General features: G+C 30.9%; 3 protein-coding genes and 1 long non-coding RNA gene across 4 annotated transcripts in view; 3 read left to right on the top strand and 1 right to left on the bottom strand.

The window, feature by feature from the left end:
- The first annotated feature begins 999 nt into the window (after nucleotides 1-999).
- LOC145323004 (carbohydrate sulfotransferase 9-like) lies at nucleotides 1,000-7,788 on the top strand. Its single transcript, XM_080165392.1, has 8 exons — nucleotides 1,000-1,076; nucleotides 1,629-1,685; nucleotides 2,848-2,943; nucleotides 3,531-3,645; nucleotides 4,253-4,296; nucleotides 4,750-4,809; nucleotides 5,247-5,328; nucleotides 7,645-7,788. Exons 3-8 carry the CDS (start codon nucleotides 2,858-2,860, stop codon nucleotides 7,786-7,788), a joined length of 531 nt encoding a protein of 176 aa, XP_080021518.1. The 5' UTR covers nucleotides 1,000-1,076; nucleotides 1,629-1,685; nucleotides 2,848-2,857.
- A 1,224-nt stretch (nucleotides 7,789-9,012) lies between these two features.
- Nucleotides 9,013-15,843, top strand: LOC145322026 (uncharacterized). The gene is made up of 13 exons (XM_080163766.1): nucleotides 9,013-9,344; nucleotides 9,488-10,801; nucleotides 11,013-11,130; nucleotides 11,461-11,533; nucleotides 11,965-12,054; nucleotides 12,261-12,345; nucleotides 12,918-13,007; nucleotides 13,466-13,524; nucleotides 13,879-13,918; nucleotides 14,217-14,278; nucleotides 14,764-14,865; nucleotides 15,237-15,283; nucleotides 15,648-15,843. The coding sequence occupies exons 1-13, from the start codon at nucleotides 9,047-9,049 to the stop codon at nucleotides 15,826-15,828; spliced, it is 2,559 nt and encodes an 852-aa protein (XP_080019892.1). The 5' UTR covers nucleotides 9,013-9,046; the 3' UTR covers nucleotides 15,829-15,843.
- Nucleotides 15,844-16,281: 438 nt separating this feature from the next.
- Nucleotides 16,282-17,472, top strand: LOC145322025 (uncharacterized). Its single transcript, XR_013880491.1, has 2 exons — nucleotides 16,282-16,416; nucleotides 16,899-17,472. It is a non-coding gene; the product is annotated as an uncharacterized LOC145322025 (long non-coding RNA).
- Nucleotides 17,473-17,516: 44 nt separating this feature from the next.
- LOC145322024 (inositol 2-dehydrogenase-like) overlaps nucleotides 17,517-18,684 on the bottom strand; it is a 29,715-nt gene continuing 28,547 nt past the window's right edge. The window contains exon 19 of the mRNA XM_080163763.1: nucleotides 17,517-18,246. Coding sequence (XP_080019889.1) covers nucleotides 18,181-18,246 — 66 coding nt within the window. The 3' untranslated portion in view covers nucleotides 17,517-18,180. The remainder of the gene's footprint in view (nucleotides 18,247-18,684) is intronic.

Here is an 18,684-nt window from a genome sequence, read left to right as displayed (position 1 = left end):
CAACAAGGTGATGTTTTTTGAAATTTGAATTGTTAGAACAATTTTTTCGGGATTGGAAGCACAATGTCGTCAGTTCAGTAGTTACAGAGATATTAAGTAAAAGTATGATAGATTTACATCCTACAATTTTGTATTATTGCTAACAAAGTATATCTACATATTTTAGGTTTAATAATCAAAATGGCTTAAATTTTCTAATAGACTTTACCATAGCAGTGGCGTGCTCAGGGTTTGGAAATGTCAGAAAAGATGGAGAGTTATTCGTCACATTTCACTTTTCAGTGGATTGTTGTCACCCACTTATGTACATACCTTCCCCTATCTGTTTGACTATTCATACTTTGTATTTCTCTATCAAAAATATTGTAAATTTAGCTTAATAATATATCAATCCTTGTTTTAAACCAAGTCTTTAATTTCGGTCATAATATATTTGGACAGTTTCAAATTAAAGTTACATTTATTAATATCTATTTAAATTTATGTATAGTTCAAAATGTTTAATATAAATTTGAGGCTCGCCATAGCAATAGTTTTAATTTTTATGCTAGGAAATTCATTCAAACAATTCTGTCACATTATCTTTGAAACTTTTTTTTCTGAACCAAGACTTATATAGTATAGGTTCCCTATAAAGAAGAACCCTTTAAAGCAGGCCATGTCATTATCAGTAAATAAAAGAAGTGAAAAAAATTCTGACACTTCATAAATCCAAAAACAAATTTAAATTACTCCCTGAATCGAAATTTGATAACTCTCAAAATTACTTTTTACCTCAAGAGCATTTTTGATTTTTCGTTTATTGTCATTTAATTGTTATAAGAAGTTGAAAGCTGTAGGGATGTATGGAGATGTCAATACCCTTCTTAAATTTGAAATTTGGAAGGCCTGCCTTCCCCCTTTTACTTCTCCTAATGGTTTCATTCGCCCCTTAGGAATTGGTGTGCACGCCACTTGTAAAAGTATTAAGAAAAAATAATTTTGAATGAATGCCTAGTTTTAACATATGTTGGTGAAAACAGTGACTCAGTTTTGAGAAATTATAGATTTAACAAAAATATTGATGAACCTGATGGGTATGTTTTCTATTATATTAAATGATCGCATCGTATTTTAGACAACTTACCGCGGACATTGGAATGAAAAGTTATAAGATTAAACCCAGTTTTTTTAGACCCGAGGGGCCGAAGGCTCGTTCTAACAAAACTGGTATAAAATTTGTGATATCTTTTAATATTTGTGGAAAATTGTCTGTAATAAGATACTAAAGGTAATTTTAAGTATGGCTGAGAACCTGTTCTTATCCAGCGAATATTAATCGGTTTTGAAGCCATACTTGAATATAGAATTAGTAATGCAGCTTTTATAAAGACATTTTATATCTATACGTCAGTCTGTCAATCCGGACCTAAAAATATTTTAGATAAACTATTTCTTTCTAACCTATTTAATATATAACCCAATGAATGTGCATCAAAAACACATCATATCATCTGGAAATAGTGAACTGTAGATTAGATGGTCAGTAGTTATATGTATTTCTAAATTTTATATTTGATAAGAGCTTGTTCTCTGACAAAAAATGTAATTTTTGTAAAAGATCATTTTTTTTCCTCTTAATTTTGTAGGGAAAAGAAAGAGTCAAATTTTGACTTTCTGAAATGGACCAGGGTACAAAAAGTTAGGTAATATTTATATTCTACCTATTCTAAAATAGCATGTTGTTTGTATGTGTGTAACGAAGGTTCTCGCTAACCACTATACTGATATGGTTCTCATTAGGGTTAGGCCGGATACTTATTTGGCCGGATACCGGATATCCGGTATCTGGCAAAGAGCCGGATAACCGGATATTAAAGTATCAAAATTAAAAATGAGGTGGGATTACTTCTCCCCCACCCTCAAGGCTCCTATGGGCGTAGCCTGTCGTATATAATAAAGTATTTTATTGTGTGTTAATGTCTTTGTGCCAGTAAGGATCTGTAACGGTAGTTCTGGAAAAAGTCTGACCTATATTACTATGGTAGATTTTCATGGTATCATTGTATTTTGGTAGATAGAAAAATCTCTTGAAAATTAATTAAAATTACAATTTATTAAATTATGATGGCTATTATATAAGATCTAGCCGGAGATAAGGACCAAGGAAATCTTCTGCAATAAACAAAAGGACCAAGGAAATCTTTTGCAATAAAAAAAATAAAAATAAAAATAAAATGGGGGGGGGGATTTTTTATTTTTTGGGGGGTTGGGGGTGTCCCACCCCTCAAGAAAATAGTCTAGAACCACCGCAGGACCAGTAGGTATATACCCTGAAGAGTAGAATCCGACCGGTTCAGTGGTTACCGAGATCTTAAGCTTCAGACGGACGGACGTACAGACAGACAGACATCAAGCTACTTTGTATTATTGATGATGCATTTATATATTTACATATGTGTTAAACATTTTTTAAAAGTATCTAAATGCCTGGAAAGCTTAATTTTGTTTAACTATAAAACTGCAAACAAAGCACATTTAGATTAAGTCATGGAAGAAGAGGACACCTGATGATAAATTAATTTCCCCATAAAGATTAAAATGATCTAAAGGGGATGATAGCTGATAAATTATGCACGATGATACGCAATACGTTTGAATTATAAGAATTGGTTGAAACGTTAATACACCTAACTAGGTACACAAACCAATCAAACTTCGATAAAAGTAACCTAAGTTGTTAGGCCAACGAATAAGAAAGTTATCATAACACTTTGGGGACGTGCATTATAAACAGCCCAATGACATCACCTTTCCTGATTCCGCACTCCAATAAAATTTGGAAATTCTAATTTGAATTTTGTTTAGGCGGACGCACATGTTAAAGAAATGCAAGAAGTATCCAGATCTTCAGGCACAGTTTCATAATAACGTGGCAGACTTTAGGATACTCACTAAATACAGGTAGGTATCCCATAATTATGTGGTTTCTATATATCTATCCATCTTATTTTCAATATTTTCGGTTTTCAAGTTACTCTGTGTGGTTTCTTTGATTGCTTATATCTTTTTTAATTGATTAAAGTTATGGCACACCTATTTTACTCTCTCTCTCTCTCTTACTATTTCTTTCTTTTTCCTTGCTTATGATATTTTTCCACTGTCCTTCGCATTCAATCTGTATTTTTTTCTCTTTCTTTCTCTTACTTCACTACTAACATTCTGCAATTTGTTTTCAAAATAAGGCTTGGGATTTTGTCTAAACGTAAAAATTCATCGTAAGTTTATAATAAACAATAATTAAGTTAAACCTTTTTATTTGAAATATACCTAAATATTTTTGTATGACTTTAACTTTAATCAAACTATTTCTAAAAGAAAAATAAATATTTATTGTTAGTCTGACTTTAACAATACGTTTAACAATTAAACTATGCATACATATTTTTTTAATCTTCATTCAAAGTAATACTTGATAAATATCCTGGTCAGTAATCTATTTAAAGGAATATGATTGCTTTAACCTAACTTGACAAACTATTCAAATCAAGGTTGTTGAACTGTATCCACGCCAAAGTTGCTTCATCAAGTTGGAAAATAGAATTTCTAATGCAAATGAAACTGTTAAAATCTCCCAGCCAATTTTCTAATGGTGCAGTTGTACAGGTCTGATTTTTTAATTCAGAGCTTTTCTACAATTAGGGTCGATCCCGAAGTCCGTTTGTTCGTAACGGATAACATTGATCTTTAATATTGGTATAATATAAATCTTAAATTTGCATGATGATTCCTGAAACACCTAGGTATAAATTATACCTTATGTATACCAAAACGTATGTAGATCCGAAGAGTCGAAGCGAAATCGTAAGTAAATTTGTTGAAAAACTGCTTGATACAGAATAATGTTTATGGACATACTTACATTTTTAGGACTTGATTATAGAGTTGCTTCGCTTATAATATTGTACTTTGTTGTCCCAGGAATCAGTATACCAAAAATCAGATCAATCGGATAATTAGATGACATAAAAATTTGTTGTTAAAAAAGTAAAGTAATCAGCATGTTTAAAATGGACGTACTGACAATCTGGTAATGATTATAGAGTTGCTACGCTTTCTAAATGAATCACCATGCAAAGTTTGAAATCGATAGGACAATTCTAACATGCCTAAATTAACGAAAAAAGCTATCCGGTACGGACGGGCCTACCCTAATTATAGAAAAGCTTCGCTTTTAAAAAGTGAACAATAATGAAGTATTTATGTTATTCAGGGGAAGCATATTCTAGAGTACATAACACCTTGGTCAACTGCTAGGAAATTTTTATACATGGTTTAATCTATTTACATTTTGAAAAGAATATTCAGTATAATACATTGGTTGCATCGAACCTTTCTAAAATTAGGATCTTGCTATACTATTAGAAGCTAATCGGCTACATTACGTAATAGTTTTAATTTACAAAACTTTGAAGAAAAAAAAACAATATAAAAATTTCAAAACCAAATAAAGAACAGGGAACGTGTGTTTATTTCAAAAGTACACATATTTTTTTCTTTGAATAGGCATTTTTGTAAGGTGCAAGTAAATGATACATTTTAAATAATGTAATATTAGTTATAATGATATGCGAGCATTAAATAAGTGTTTAGCCAATCGACCGCTAGCAGCCACTAAAGTTCATAATTTTATGAAAAGTTAAATTCTTTGCCTAAACTAAATCAGATACTTCTAATTCTAATAAACCAATATAATCGTTGTAATAACAGAACAAACTTGTTGGTTAAAAAGTTTCACTCATTTACAACAGTCAGACATCCATATGAAAGGTATGTAAATTAAAATCTTGTTATATTTAGTTAGTTACTTTGCAACTTTATTGCTATAACCAATCAGTAAGTCAAGCATTAGACAACTTTTAAAAATGTAGCTAAAATATAAAAACCAAATGTATTTTTTTCTCTTTAACGTACATATTTCATAAAAAAAATTACACTGCATACATATATGAAAGGTTCATTTTGGCAAGCTGTTTTGTTGATTCTTTGTTTTTGTTTTTTGACAAATTGTTGGTTCAGCCGCAACCCCAATGTTGATGAACAATATGGAAAACTTAAGCTCTAATATAACTTATCTATTTTGTATTTAATATTAAAAATTCTCAGCTGCAGCTGAGTAGCCCATTAAATTAAAATCCACAGCCGTAGTTGCTTTGGCCATTTAATCAACTTTCATAGCTCTATGTTAATGTTTAAAATATTTTCAGAATAGTTTCAGCGTACAAAAACAAAATTGTGGACAAGGAGGACAGATTTTTTATTCAAAAAGGAAAATGTGAAATTAAATGTGTTGTGAAAAAAAAGCTTTTTAAATTTTCCTTATTTGTAAATAAAATATAATTAGGTCAATGAAATTAAGACTCTTTTTAGGTACAAACCTATTCAAATTATAAATACAATATTTAATAAATAACCTAGCTACTGTGCCTCTAGCATTTAGGGGCTATCTGTTCGAAGGGATGTGGAAGGGTAGAAAAATAGACTAAAACCATCTCAGGACCTAGAAGAAGATTCACTGTAAAGGAAAACCATATCTGTTCTGTGGTTGGCGAGATCCTTTGCTAAAGACAAAAATATTTTTCTACTTTGTGTGATAAGTGCTTTTTTTCAAATTACAAAAAAAACATCGATGATATTTCCTTAGAAACAGCTCTTCAATGCATTGATATTTAAAAACCTTATGCCTTGTTATACTTATGTAAAAATAAAGACAGAAGGTACTGAAAAATCTTACAACCACTGGAGCGCTTGACCCCCTCCCTAACCTCTTATAAATCTCCCACACTTTTAAGATGATAGTTCGACCAACCAAGCCTTTTCTTTAAATTCTCATTCTGTTTGTTTTTATTACATGTATAGAATCTGCACTCAAATTTTGCAATAAAATAAGGATTACAACATCCATAAAAGATAAGCTTCGAAACGGTAGGACAAACGAATATAAACACTTTTGTACTTGATTTTAGAGGTGATTCGCTTTTAACATTGTACCTTGTTGTAATAAGATCAGTATAACAAAATTCGGGAGATGAATAGGATAACTATATAACATAAAAAATACAACATGTTTTGAATGGACCTATGGACGGAAAAACAGACCCTAATTTTAGAAAAGCTTCGCTTAACAAAAAAATGATATAGGTTATTTTTTTTCACATTTGACCATTCAGGACATATGGACAATATTAAGGAGAGGTTTGGAGATCTATCTTTTACATCTTTTGTAAAGAATATTATTTATGAATCAGAATCTGGAACAATGAATGGACACTGGCAAACATATACTTCAAGGAACATTTATTTTTTTGTTTTTATTTAAAAACATGTGGTCAACTTTTTTATGGGTTATTAATAATAAGTACCAAGAGGGGGGAGAGTAAAGGTTGTAACTTTTAAGTAACATTTCTCGTTTGAATATAAAAAGTATTGTAGTAGTGTAACTTGAAGCTGATTTTTAAATGTAATACTAGATATAATTCCGTCTATAAACAACAGGTATTCGGAAAATAAATTATCCGTTACATACAGTCATACTTACAAACGGGGTTAGGGATTATAATCATAATCTTTATAGAACATGCGTTTTAAATGCAAAAATGTCAATCAATAATCTATGTCTGTAAAGTAAAATGATGTCTGTCTTCGTGTACCGAAGGATCCTGCTAACCACTGACCAGATATGGTTCAGGTTCTTCTTCTTCCCATACGTTATTTTTGTTGGTGGGTACCACCACCCTCCTAGAGAATTCGACCCCAGTACCACTATAGGCCTCTAGGGGCGTAGCCGCTAGTTATATATATTAGGATTAATTTCGTTTACCAAAATTTATATTCTTGAATTTTTTTAATCATATGAATTTCAAATTTGCTAATTAGTATTGATCTCAAGTTGAATTGTTTGAACAAAAACTAAATATAAATGATGACAGGTGTGATTTCTGTACAGCACCTGTTAAATATATTCTAAAGATGGAAACTTTTAATAGAGATCTCAGGAACGACATTTTATGATTCTTTGCAATTAAATGACAGTGCTAAATTAAAAAAATCAGCAACTGTGGCTGGTCAGGTCAACCCAGGCAGGGAGGGAGAGGGGGGGGGGGGGGTAATTAATTGGTTGGTTAATTAAGGTTAGTGTCAAAACGTTTAAACCACTATTTGTAATCTAAAGAAAGGGTAATTTTGTTTATATCATAATTTGGGATGTACGTCCATAGTCTGGTAAGTTTACTGCGAGTACTCGTTCATGCTTTTGTCTATATACTGAGCTGCACTACTTATTAACATTACTGTTATTGTTCATATTTTTCACATTTAGTATTCAACTAGCGGCTGTGTTCCTATCATCTAGGGGCTGTTTATTCGAAGGGATTGGAGAGAGCAAAAAAAACTAAAACTAGCACAAGACTTAAAATTAAAATAGCCTAAAATTACCCCGAGAAATATATAAAACTAACATGTAATGGAGAATTTAAAAGTGTGGTAGTTTTAGCAATCTTAAGATACAGGCACAATACAGGCACTTTATATACTAGGATAAAATGTCTGATGTTTTAAAGGGGCCTAGAAATAGCGACCAAGGCAAAGTTCATCTCATTTTCCAAGGTGAAGAACAAGAGCCAGGGAGTGAAGGGACTCACAACTAAAGATTATTTGGATCAACTCACACCAGAATTGAAAGAAGAGCTGTACAAAGTTTATGAACGAGATTTCCAATTGTTTGACTACGACCCTGATGAGTTACCTTAATTTAATATATTAAATTATATAGTAGCTTCAATTCTTATAGGATTGTTAAAATGGATTTATTTTTAATCTTACGCCAGATTATCATTAAAAGTGATACATGTACCTAACATAAGGATCCCCCATCTACCACTCCCTTTACCTCATAATCTCCTCTCCTGCTGGCTGAACGGACTGGCCAATAAATGAAGTTCTCTTTAGCAACCTAAATTGACGATATTTTCCCTTGTCATTATATTCTATATTCATTTTTGCTATAGATTGATTTTCCAAAATATCATCAAAAAAGCACGACATTCTGACTTTATTTGTTGTTAATTTAGTTTCTCATTTTTTTCTGTTTTGTTGATATTAATTCCATATTTTTTGTTAATTTATTGCTGATTGCCAATGATATTTGTTGTCAAATAAATTAAAAATATTGTAATTTGCACAATAAGTCTATTATACTTCTAGAAAGCAATATAGTTTTTCTTTATAAGAAATTTTTAGAATATTTTGTTGTGATTGTTTAATATATATTTATATTACATATAAAATATATATTCTCAAAGAGATATTTTCAATTTATTGGTATAAGTTTTTATAATATATTTGAAAAATAAAGTTGTAGATTTAATTTTCTTCCAACCTAAATATTAAATTCATGTTTGACAACGACGACATTTAAAAATGAACAATGTTTACATTTGACGCGGCAATTGTTAACCTTACGTAGCAGACGAGTTTGTTTATATTTCAAATTTATTACAATCAAAATGCATGCAAATAATTGTAAAGATGTATCTTAATTAGTAGCCAAGCTAGTTTTATTTTTTTTTTTAAATTTTATGTTAATTGTTCGTCCCTAGCGCAATTGGAAGATTTAATTTTCTCGGCTGCTAATTTTGAAACAGTACTGATATATGACGTTTGTGATGATATTCTTGCTGAAAAGTATTCCAGTACTGTATAAAACTTAATTTGAATGTCGATTCTGCAACTAAAACCGTATCTTTTTAAACGAAGGTTTTGTCCATTACTTGCCTATCCTTTTTTCTCTTTCTTTCTCATACTTTTTTTGTGTGACTAAATACAATTTGGACACATTTGACTAAAAATTATAATTGTCTGTGTTTAAAATTTTTTTTTGATTCACTACCATGGATGTTGTTATCCTTGCAAAAAAAGGGTAAAACTTTCGGGTATGAATCATACATCTGTATAGGTAGGTATTATTTCAGATTCACTAAAAATGTTTTGAAAATTAAGTATTTATTCAATGATGGCTTATTCATACATTAAAGTTTCTGGTATTCCAGGAACCTCAAATGCCAATAATGAAATCAAACTACTGGACAAAAAGCAACAAAATTTTCCACCATCATGTCTAAACTTTTTGAGAGAAAAAGATTATCATTTCATCAATAATATTGATTCAATAAATTCCAACAGTAAAGACCCTCTTGATATAAGTGATATGCACATATTTAAAGAAGAGACTGGTAAACAAAATCGTGATATATTTCAAATTAATTCTGAAAATACAGATAACACTATAGAAGCAGAAAGCAATGCAGGTAATTTTATATTTTTTCTGATTAGGGAGGGATTGTAATGATCTCCTTAAAAGGATAATAATTTTGTAAAGTCGATTTCTCTTTGGAAGGTGGAGGTTTAGGTGACCATATTCATTTTTTTATCAATGTTTTTTTCTTTTAAGGTGAGGCTATTCTTGTAGTTGATCCTGTAACAGGCGAAGCTCGCCCATCACAAATATTTGTCCATAAAATTGCAGCAAAGAGCACAACACTAACCCAACCAGTTCAGAAAATTACCAAACCTTTTGTGACTTTACGTGATAATCAAATCCAACCCATTTCAGTAAGTACAGTTTCAAATAATTTACATGAAAATCTTAATCAAAAATCACAAGATGAAGTTCCTATTTCATTAACATTTCCAACTGTTCAAATGAGTAGAGCTGACCAAGCAGCTGGTAAATCCAAAATTATTATTTTAAAACCAGTCTATGATAATGCAAATGAAACTGTTTATAAAATTGTAACATCTGAAAATATACATCAAGTACCCAAGGAAATGGCCAACTTACCCAAAGAGATTTCAAGAAACCAAGATTTAAATAATATACAAGTTTCTGAATTTACAACCCTGAAAAAGACATATTTGCATACCAACACAACTTTAAATCAAACCCAGAACAAAACTTTCTTAGATTCTGAAGGTAAATCTTGTCTCTCAAAAACAAGTGGTTCAAATAGTTTAGAGGAGATGGAAACTAAACCTATTCTTGCACCATTAACCACACAAAATAAAGAAATAAATCTGAATCAAACTTTTATAGAATTTACAAATATTCTACCGCAAAATATTCCAACAGGAAATTTCCCTAAACAAATATGTAATGACATGTCTTTACAACCTGTTGAGATTAGTAATCAAGTGCCTATTACTTCAAATCAAAGTTATACTGAAACCGTACCTGTCATTAAAGATGTTTCTTCTTTAAGTATACAACATTCAAATGGAAATAAAGAAGTTATTGATAATTATCCATCCTCGCCAATTAATGGACATATACAAGCCAAATCAAATAATAGCACCAAATGTTTTCCTAATACCTCTGAGACTGAACTTGGTACATTTGACCTAACTACAATTAAACCAGAACTTGATTTCAACAGTTCAACTGCAACTGCTTTAGGAAAAGAACCACAGTCTCTATGGTATAAATCTAAGGCTGAACAAAACAAAATGGTAAAGCCAGAAAAAACATTTACTTGCGATATATGTGGTCTGGTTTTCTTCTGGAGGCCTCTTCTAACTGGGCATAGAAGGTCACACTTTAAGAAATTTAGACAAATTAAATGTGATATTTGTGGTGAAACATTCACGTTATTTTGTGACCTTAATGAACATAAAAAGACACATGGACCAAGACCTTATTCTTGTGATCAATGTGATAAAGCATATACAGTGAAGGATAACTTAGTAACTCATAAGAAGAAGCACTCTGGTAGGTTAATTTATATGAATATTTTATAACTGTCTTAGTTGAATTTTAAGAAAAGGGCGATCCCTCTCATTATAATGAAATATAATGTGTTTTTTTCTTCTAACAAATTTTATTAAGTCTCCAAAATTCAAACATTCAAGCACTTTAGTGAGTTGTTTAAATATCTAGGCCTTTTAAATTCTTTTATGATTTCGAATTTTTTAATTATTAGATGAAAATCAGATAAAGCTAGCCATAGCTAGAAGTTTACGTGAAAAGAAGAAGCAGGACAATGCTGAGATGAAAAAGAAACAAGTAGAAGAAAGAAAGAATGCTCATATATGTTGCAGGAAAGGCAGTTTACATTTCCTAACCTTGCTAATTATCTACATATCTATCTTGAATTGAAAGACAAAATTGAACTTAATTAATATGGTTCTTCTTTACATTAAAGCTAATTATAGGTACATCTATGTAGGGGGGGGGGGGGGGGGGTACCACTCCACCTTCCCCCTCCTCCGAATTTCTCCTTTTACTTTTTAAAACAAAAATCACAAGTGTAGGGTTGACTGGGGGGAATGGGAGGTTCTTTTCTCGCTAGGTACTTTAGGGATTAAGGATAACAGTCTACCTTTGGATGTACTCAATGTTTTATATTTTTAAAAATGGCTTTTACTAAGTGAGTGTGAGTATACGGTTGGCGGATCCTATAAGAAATCTATAATGGAAAATCACAAGAAAAGATATCACGAGGTAGTTTTATAGCCATGTTATTACATTCGTTGGTTTAAAATTTTTGGGTACTTTAATTGAATTTTAATTTATTGGTTCCAAACTAGAAGTTCTAGACTTTTAAACCAATAATTTTAATCTACAGAAGGGGTAATTTGGAGATGTTAATCTTTTTATAGTCCATTGTCTTGTTCCTTAAGATCCCTTAAGTTTAAACCTGTTGCACCAAATTTGATTTGTTTAAGGATCTTTCTTTATCTGTATAGCCACAAGAACCTTTAAAACAATGGGCTCTAAACATTTTCACACAAAAGGAAAAAGGTTTATAAGCCTATAGGTATATTTTACAATATTTGAATGATCAAAAATATATGGGCGCTCTATTTGATGTTTTTTTATCTGTATTTGACAATTTGTTTAAATATGCGATTCACTATTAGTAAATATTTTAGGGAACTCCTTTAAAATACAAGTGCCTAGAATGTTATGTTCGAAAACGTACAAAGATTGGAATGACGCATCATGCAAAGAAAAAACATCAGGTTAAGTATATTTATTTTCTACTCCCTCAACTATGTAAAGCTTTTTTAAACTTCTTTATACAACATTTTTTTAATAGTTTAATAATCTGACGTTTTTTTTATAATAGTTGAGTCTTCATAAAAACCGACGTTTTATTTCGATATCCCTCATTTACTAGCTAATTGGTGTTATTTTTAGGTTTTAATTCAAATCCTGACTACTTTAGGTTGAATTCAGCTACTGTAAATTTTGCACTATGATATTTAACGATAAACTTCTTCTAAAAGAACATTTTATCAACGTCCACAAAGGTAAACAAGACTTGATTTACTTAAATAATCGATATATTATTACTTGAAGATTGCATCAGATTTGCATGTACTCTAATAAAGTGATACTCGCGGCTAGCTAAAATAACCATTCCGGTATTATCCTCTTAGAAATTTTTTTTCAATATTGAAAATTTGAGTACCCCCCCCCCCCTTCCCCCCCCCGACAACGCACTATGAACTCTGGCCGCAGCGCTCGGCTCCCTAGCCTGCCTAGCCGCAGGCTCGGCCCCCTTGCCTGCCTAGCCGCAGCGCTCGGCTCCCTAGCCTAAAACCTAACCTAACCTAAAATAGTTGTTCGTCGGTAGTCGGGGGGGGGGGGGGGGTACAAAATTGAAAAAAAAAATTCTAAGAGGATAACGCCACGATTCCCCAATCCACTCCCCTCCTACTGGATTAACGAACCGACTAATAAATGAGGTCCATATTAGCAACCTAAATTAAGGGAAAAATTTTCCACTGTCAATATATCGACGTATTCTATATACATTACTTAAATGATTTTTATCTATCTTAAGTTACAGAAAAATGTTTACATTTTTTTTTTTTTTTAGATGAGAAACTATTTCAATGCGACATGTGTGATAAGAAATTCTGCAGGCACAGTGGGTTGTGGACACACAAAGCAGACATTCATAGGGAAGGTAGAAACATTTTTAATTTTTGGGGTTTTTAATCTTCTCTATAACTATCTTTGCAAGTTAAAAAGTCATTTTTCCATTTTTTATGCATTGAACTCAAATAAAACCTTTACGAAAAAATATCGGATCATGAAAAAAATGAAGTAGCTTTTGATAAGTTATTTAATGATAGGTTAGGTAAATGTTAATGTTGCACTGCAGGGTTAGAGCCTCCCGCAGAAGCTAGAAATAGATGCCGACCTAATGCTGGGGGGGGGGGGGGGTACTTAAAATAAATTGTTCTGTTTCGTGTATACTCCCTTTCTTTGTTATGACTGTTAAAATTTCTGGTCGTTTTATTGGATTAAAGTGTCTAGGTATACATAAAGAGTTAGGTATCAGTTTGTCATTTCAAAATACTTAGGTACCTAATTTTATTTTTAATCTTTTCTTGTAGTAGCACTAGTTACAATTTTGTTCAGGAGACAGTAAAGTTATGTGTAAACACTGTCAGAAAAGAATGCGATACTCCAAATGGAAGGTTTGTTTCAATCTTTCTTTATCAATTAAGGGGATAGCTTAAAAAATATTGATTTTAGGGGGGTGAGTGGGATATTTGTTTTCCTTGCCCTGCTATCTCGTAACTGTAAAATATATCAGTGAAAATTAAAAATCAAAGTTGCTTATTAGAACAAAAATTCTGGAAGATAAATTAATTTTCATGGCCTTCTTTAATCATTTTACTAATATGTTTTATTCCGGTTTTTTTTAAATTCAAAAGTGGTATTACTTCTAAGTTTTTACTTTATAATACTCGTTTATCCCACTTCTGAATTTTCAAGATTTTATGAATGTTGTTATCCTTGTTTAACTAACCATTAGGTATTTTTTTAAGATACACGAACCAGAATGCAAAAAGAACCCTGATATTGACGGTAAGTTTAATTTAATAAATATATTTTGCATCGAATTGAGACTTCTTAACAATAAACTTTTCGGTAGCGAAGGTACTCAAGAATTCACTTTTGACCTTCTGTCCATCAGTTCGTAACGCTACGGGTAAATTTGATTTTCTTATCTGCATTGCAAGATAGACGACTGAGATTTTCTTTGTGATTTCTCTGAGAAGTGCAACCTTGTGGGTTCAGCGGTTACTGAGATCTTAAAATTAGACAGAGAGACATCTTCTTATTATTAGGAATATACCTACCTCTCTAACACTTTTTGCTATAGATTCGAAGAATCATCTTTGCGTGACCTGTGGGCAATGGTTTTCTACTAGGAAAGCCTTGAAGGTATGTTAATAGTAGCAAAGCTACTCCTAAATTCACCCTGTCCGTTCATCGGTACGGCTATAGGGCAAACTTGATTTTGCAACCTGCTACATATTTTTGTTTTGTGTGTTACTGATCAAGTCTAAATTATTTTGAGGAAACTTATTTTTCTTGGTTGTCATATAAAACAAATAAAGTTTATTTGTTAAGATTCTTATTGTAGAGCACCTTCGTTATAAAATATATTTTTTTTGTCTGTTTGTCTATGATATTAGCCAATTTGTATGTTGTGACTTGTCTTGGAATTACTTCTGTAAGAAATTATCTTTTAATGTATTTATTTTATTATTATATTCAAAATCTATAATCTAGATAGTAATTTAATCCTGCTTAATATTACAAGTACTGTAACTTATTTGCTATTTATGGGGCTATATAAATTATTTTCTTTTAAAATCTTTATTATTTCCTTTTAAAAATGTAGATTTAATGGGATATTTGTTCAGATCCATGAACATACTCACCTGGGAATATCTGGAGAAGAGAAATATAAGTGTAATATATGCCAACAAGTTTTTAGGACATATATTCAATTGCAAAGACACAAGGTATAAACTTTACCTATACTAAAAAAAATTTCCAACTAAATATTTTATCGTCGAACTCAAACCCCTCTCTCCTTATTTTGTAATAAATTGAAAAAAGGGGAGGAGGGGTTTGTTTCTTAGTTACTTTAGGTTAGATTATATTTAATATTGGTGTATCTTGCTCGTTCTAGGTAATATTTTGTCGTCTTTAAGTAAAGTTCTATGACAAAATCTAAAATGATGTTTTAAATTTCAAATCTTCGTTTTCTACATGTTAATGAAATGAAAAGAAAATGTCTTTAAAAGTATATAAATAATATACTTGCCTAGACTCCTTTATACTATTCAAACAACTCTCTCTGGGATTTCAAAGTTAATGCTGTTTTTCTTAGGATGATGTACATAACAAAGGAGTTCAGTATCCTTGTGATATTTGTAGGTAAGAATTAATTATCAACCGCTTATCTATCCTTGCATAATTATTTAGAATTAGATATATTTTCATCCGCAGCTTTAGCGTAAATGTTAACAATCGATATAGAATACGTGGTTATATTGACAGGGAAAGTTTGTCGTCAACTGCCAATATATAGACCTCATTAATTGATCAGTTCGTTAATACAATCCCGGACTAATAAAAATGGTATTAATTTTATGATTTTTTTATTTTATTATTCTTGATATTGGTAAGTTGTCTACAATACGATTCGATACATAATTTTCAGTATGGCTCGGAGCCAGTTCTAATCCAGAGGATATTAATCGGTTTCAAACCCATACTGGAAAATGTTTTTTTGTTTTAGAAAAGTTTTTCCGCACAGAGCCAACCTGAGAGTCCACCAATACAACCAGCACAAGAATACAGATCCATTTCCATGTGATATATGTGGGAAAACATTCACTATGAAGGTTAATATGCTGCGACACAAGAACATCCATACTGGACAGAAATCATATAGGAATGTTTTATTGACTTCAAATTAATTATCAATCTATATTACAAAGTAGTAGAATGTCCGTCTATCCAACTATACTTTAGATCTCGGTATCTGTTGAAACGACGAGTCTGTGCTTCCCAGGGAATATATTACTGGTCCTGTGATGGTTTTATTATATTTTGAGTTTGTTTGTTCATTTTTCGCTGATAGTAAAATGCATTTTTTTTTGTAGCTGGTAGTTTTTTAAGAATAGTTACTTATTGCATCGTATTATAGACAGCTTTCTGCAAATATTAAATGAAAATTATAAAATTTAAAAAGTTTTTCTAAAAAAAATATCTTTTTTACCTATTTTGTTATTCATGAAAAATTGTCTTAATACGATGCTTTACATGATTTTTCAGTTTGGCTGAGAACCGGTTGTAATCCAGAAGGTTTAATCTGTTTCAAAGCCATACTGGAAAATGTTTTTTTAGATTATTTGTAGGGTTTGTATGTCTCTACGCTAAAGGCAGTTATTTTTTTTTTCATTTAAAAAAGAAACGCACAATTTTTAATGAAAACTAATCTTGTTTTAATAAAACACCTAATGTTTAGTTGTGGAGAATGCGGGAAGAATTTTTCATGCATCGATGTAAGTATACCTATCTATCTAGTTTTTCAAAGATATATTTTTTTATATTTATTTTCCTTCCGCGAAGGTTAAATTAGTATCACTCAAATTGTTTCAGACTGTACAATAAACTATTTATATGTTTGCGTCATTAACATATATATGGATTGTTATAATTTTTTTCCTACCATTATGGATTCTTAATAAACCTATTTGGTTCCAAATTAATTGGAAATGAGTGAACTATTAGAAATTATGCCCAATTTTTGCCTTTATTGGTTAATCCTTCTATAAAGTAACAGGATGTCTTTTTTACTGTCTGTTTGTTTGTATATATGTCTGCCTGTTTGCCTATCATTATGTCTGTCCTGAAGAATCTTGCTAACCACCGAACATACATTTCTTTTATTTTAGCCTCTCATATGTCTTGGGGCGGTTTATTCTAATATCCTCCAAAGTAATTTCGGCTCTAGAATGAAATGAACCTATTTTTTTCTTTCCAGAAGCTGAAAAACCATCGTGTAGTACATACTGGAGAGCGGCCATTTAAATGTGATGCTTGTGACAAAACATTCACACAGAGAGGTAGTTTGTGGACACACAAAAACAAAAATAAATGTCCAGAGATGAAAAAGGATAAAAAAAGATTAAAACGTAATATAAAAACTAAGTCTGATAAAGTACACGAGGAGGATAAAAACTCAGACACTTTTGATACCGGTGAAGAAAACAGCAGCCAGAAAGCTGATTTAGATGATGATATTGTGAATTCAAACTCAAGTGAAAATTAATGGCAATTTTCTTTATTATGATTAGAGATTAACTAAAAACCAGTGATCTTCTTGTGAAAATCTTTTTATGAAAATAGGATTATTTATTTTTTCAACTTGCTTTCAAAGTTTACGTTCGATCGATCATGTAAAGAGCTTACTATATGTTAAATTGTTTGTAAATTTTTTTTATGTGCAATACAATTGCTGATATGATAAATCAAAGCTAAACAGATATTTGATGCATTTCAATATACTTAAATTCTTATGTTTTTGTAAATTTTTTAAATAGAGTTTTTTATGCCTACCTAAGCCTTTTTTTCTATTTAAAATCATAAGGATAAAAAATAATTATTTTGTAAAAAGATTTATTATATTCAAAAGCAGTATGAAAATAAAGATTTAAAGCGAGACTAATATAATATATGCAAAGCAAACTAGGTATAATTTTCATTAAATTGAAACAATGGACTGATAAATAGTTGGCTCATAACAGAGAAATTTTAGTTTCTCAATTTATTGAAGTTAGTAGGTAAGCTTTAAACAACCAATATAATGGAAAATCGTTCATACCTTAATTATAGGGATATCTTTTTTAAACGTTATACGAGTATTGCATATTGTAATGATTATAATAACGTAGTATTTTTATATAAAATTAAACCAAACCAAAACATTAAAATAATGAATATTTTTAGTCCAAAAAGAACAAGGTATTTTTTCGGCTCTTATCCATGAAAATCCTCAAAACAAAAGTTGCTAAGATGGAAAGAATACATGGATATTGCCACAGTGAACTTTTTGTCGTCCATTTAGGATGCTAATTTAGTCCTCAGATATTGGTCAATATGTTCCTCCATGATTAGGGTTTGGGATGGGGTAAAGTCAAAAGGGAGGTAATGGGGGTATCGTTATATTAGCAAGCTGGGTTTATTATTTTTTTTTTAGGTTATTAGAAATTCTGTCACAATATCCACGTATTATACATCCATTGTTTATGAAATTGTTGTTGAGTTTATAGCATAACATAATCTTCTGGAATTTCCTCTGGTGTCCAGCTCAACTTTACAGGAGCCCCAGACTAAAAATAAACAAATATTGAGATAGAATTAATCTGTTGTGAGTTTTCTGTCTGTGTGCCTACGTAACCGAAGGATATCTCTAACCACTGAACCGATATGGTTCTCTTTTACAATATACAGGGCGACCACTGCATACTATATATACTATTTATACTATATAGGATGAGTTTGGATACTATATCATACTATATGACAAAAATTTACTATATATACTATATAATATTACCTTTATTTGACCAAAATTTACTATATATACTATATGATATTAAATTTAGATAACAAAAACGAATATTGTCAGTTTTGAAACAACGCCTCTGAAGGAGCGTTTTGTCTTATTTTCACAGTAGGTTTTCTCCTATTTCTAGCCCCTGCGGGGGGCTTTATCTCTGAGGGGCAATCTTTAACCTTTGACTTACCCAACTTAACCTAAAATAACC

This window comes from Acartia tonsa, chromosome 6 (assembly GCF_053477335.1).
Source record: "Acartia tonsa isolate MP-2025a chromosome 6, ASM5347733v1, whole genome shotgun sequence".
Lineage (NCBI taxonomy): Eukaryota > Metazoa > Arthropoda > Copepoda > Calanoida > Acartiidae > Acartia > Acartia tonsa.
Note: the sequence above shows the minus strand (reverse complement) of the source record. Positions and strands in the feature narration are given on the sequence as shown.

Coding starts and splice junctions, on each gene's coding strand:
- LOC145323004 (XM_080165392.1), top strand. CDS start 2,858: ATGTTAAAGAAATGCAAGAAGTATCCAGATCTTCAGGCACAGTTTCAT. Junction 2,944..3,530: donor AGGATACTCACTAAATACAG/GTAGGTATCCCA, acceptor ATTCAAATCAAG/GTTGTTGAACTGTATCCACG. Junction 5,329..7,644: donor GAAAATGTGAAATTAAATGT/GTTGTGAAAAAA, acceptor TCATTTTCCAAG/GTGAAGAACAAGAGCCAGGG.
- LOC145322026 (XM_080163766.1), top strand. CDS start 9,047: ATGATGGCTTATTCATACATTAAAGTTTCTGGTATTCCAGGAACCTCA. Junction 13,525..13,878: donor TGCGATACTCCAAATGGAAG/GTTTGTTTCAAT, acceptor TATTTTTTTAAG/ATACACGAACCAGAATGCAA. Junction 14,866..15,236: donor TTCAATTGCAAAGACACAAG/GTATAAACTTTA, acceptor TGTTTTTCTTAG/GATGATGTACATAACAAAGG.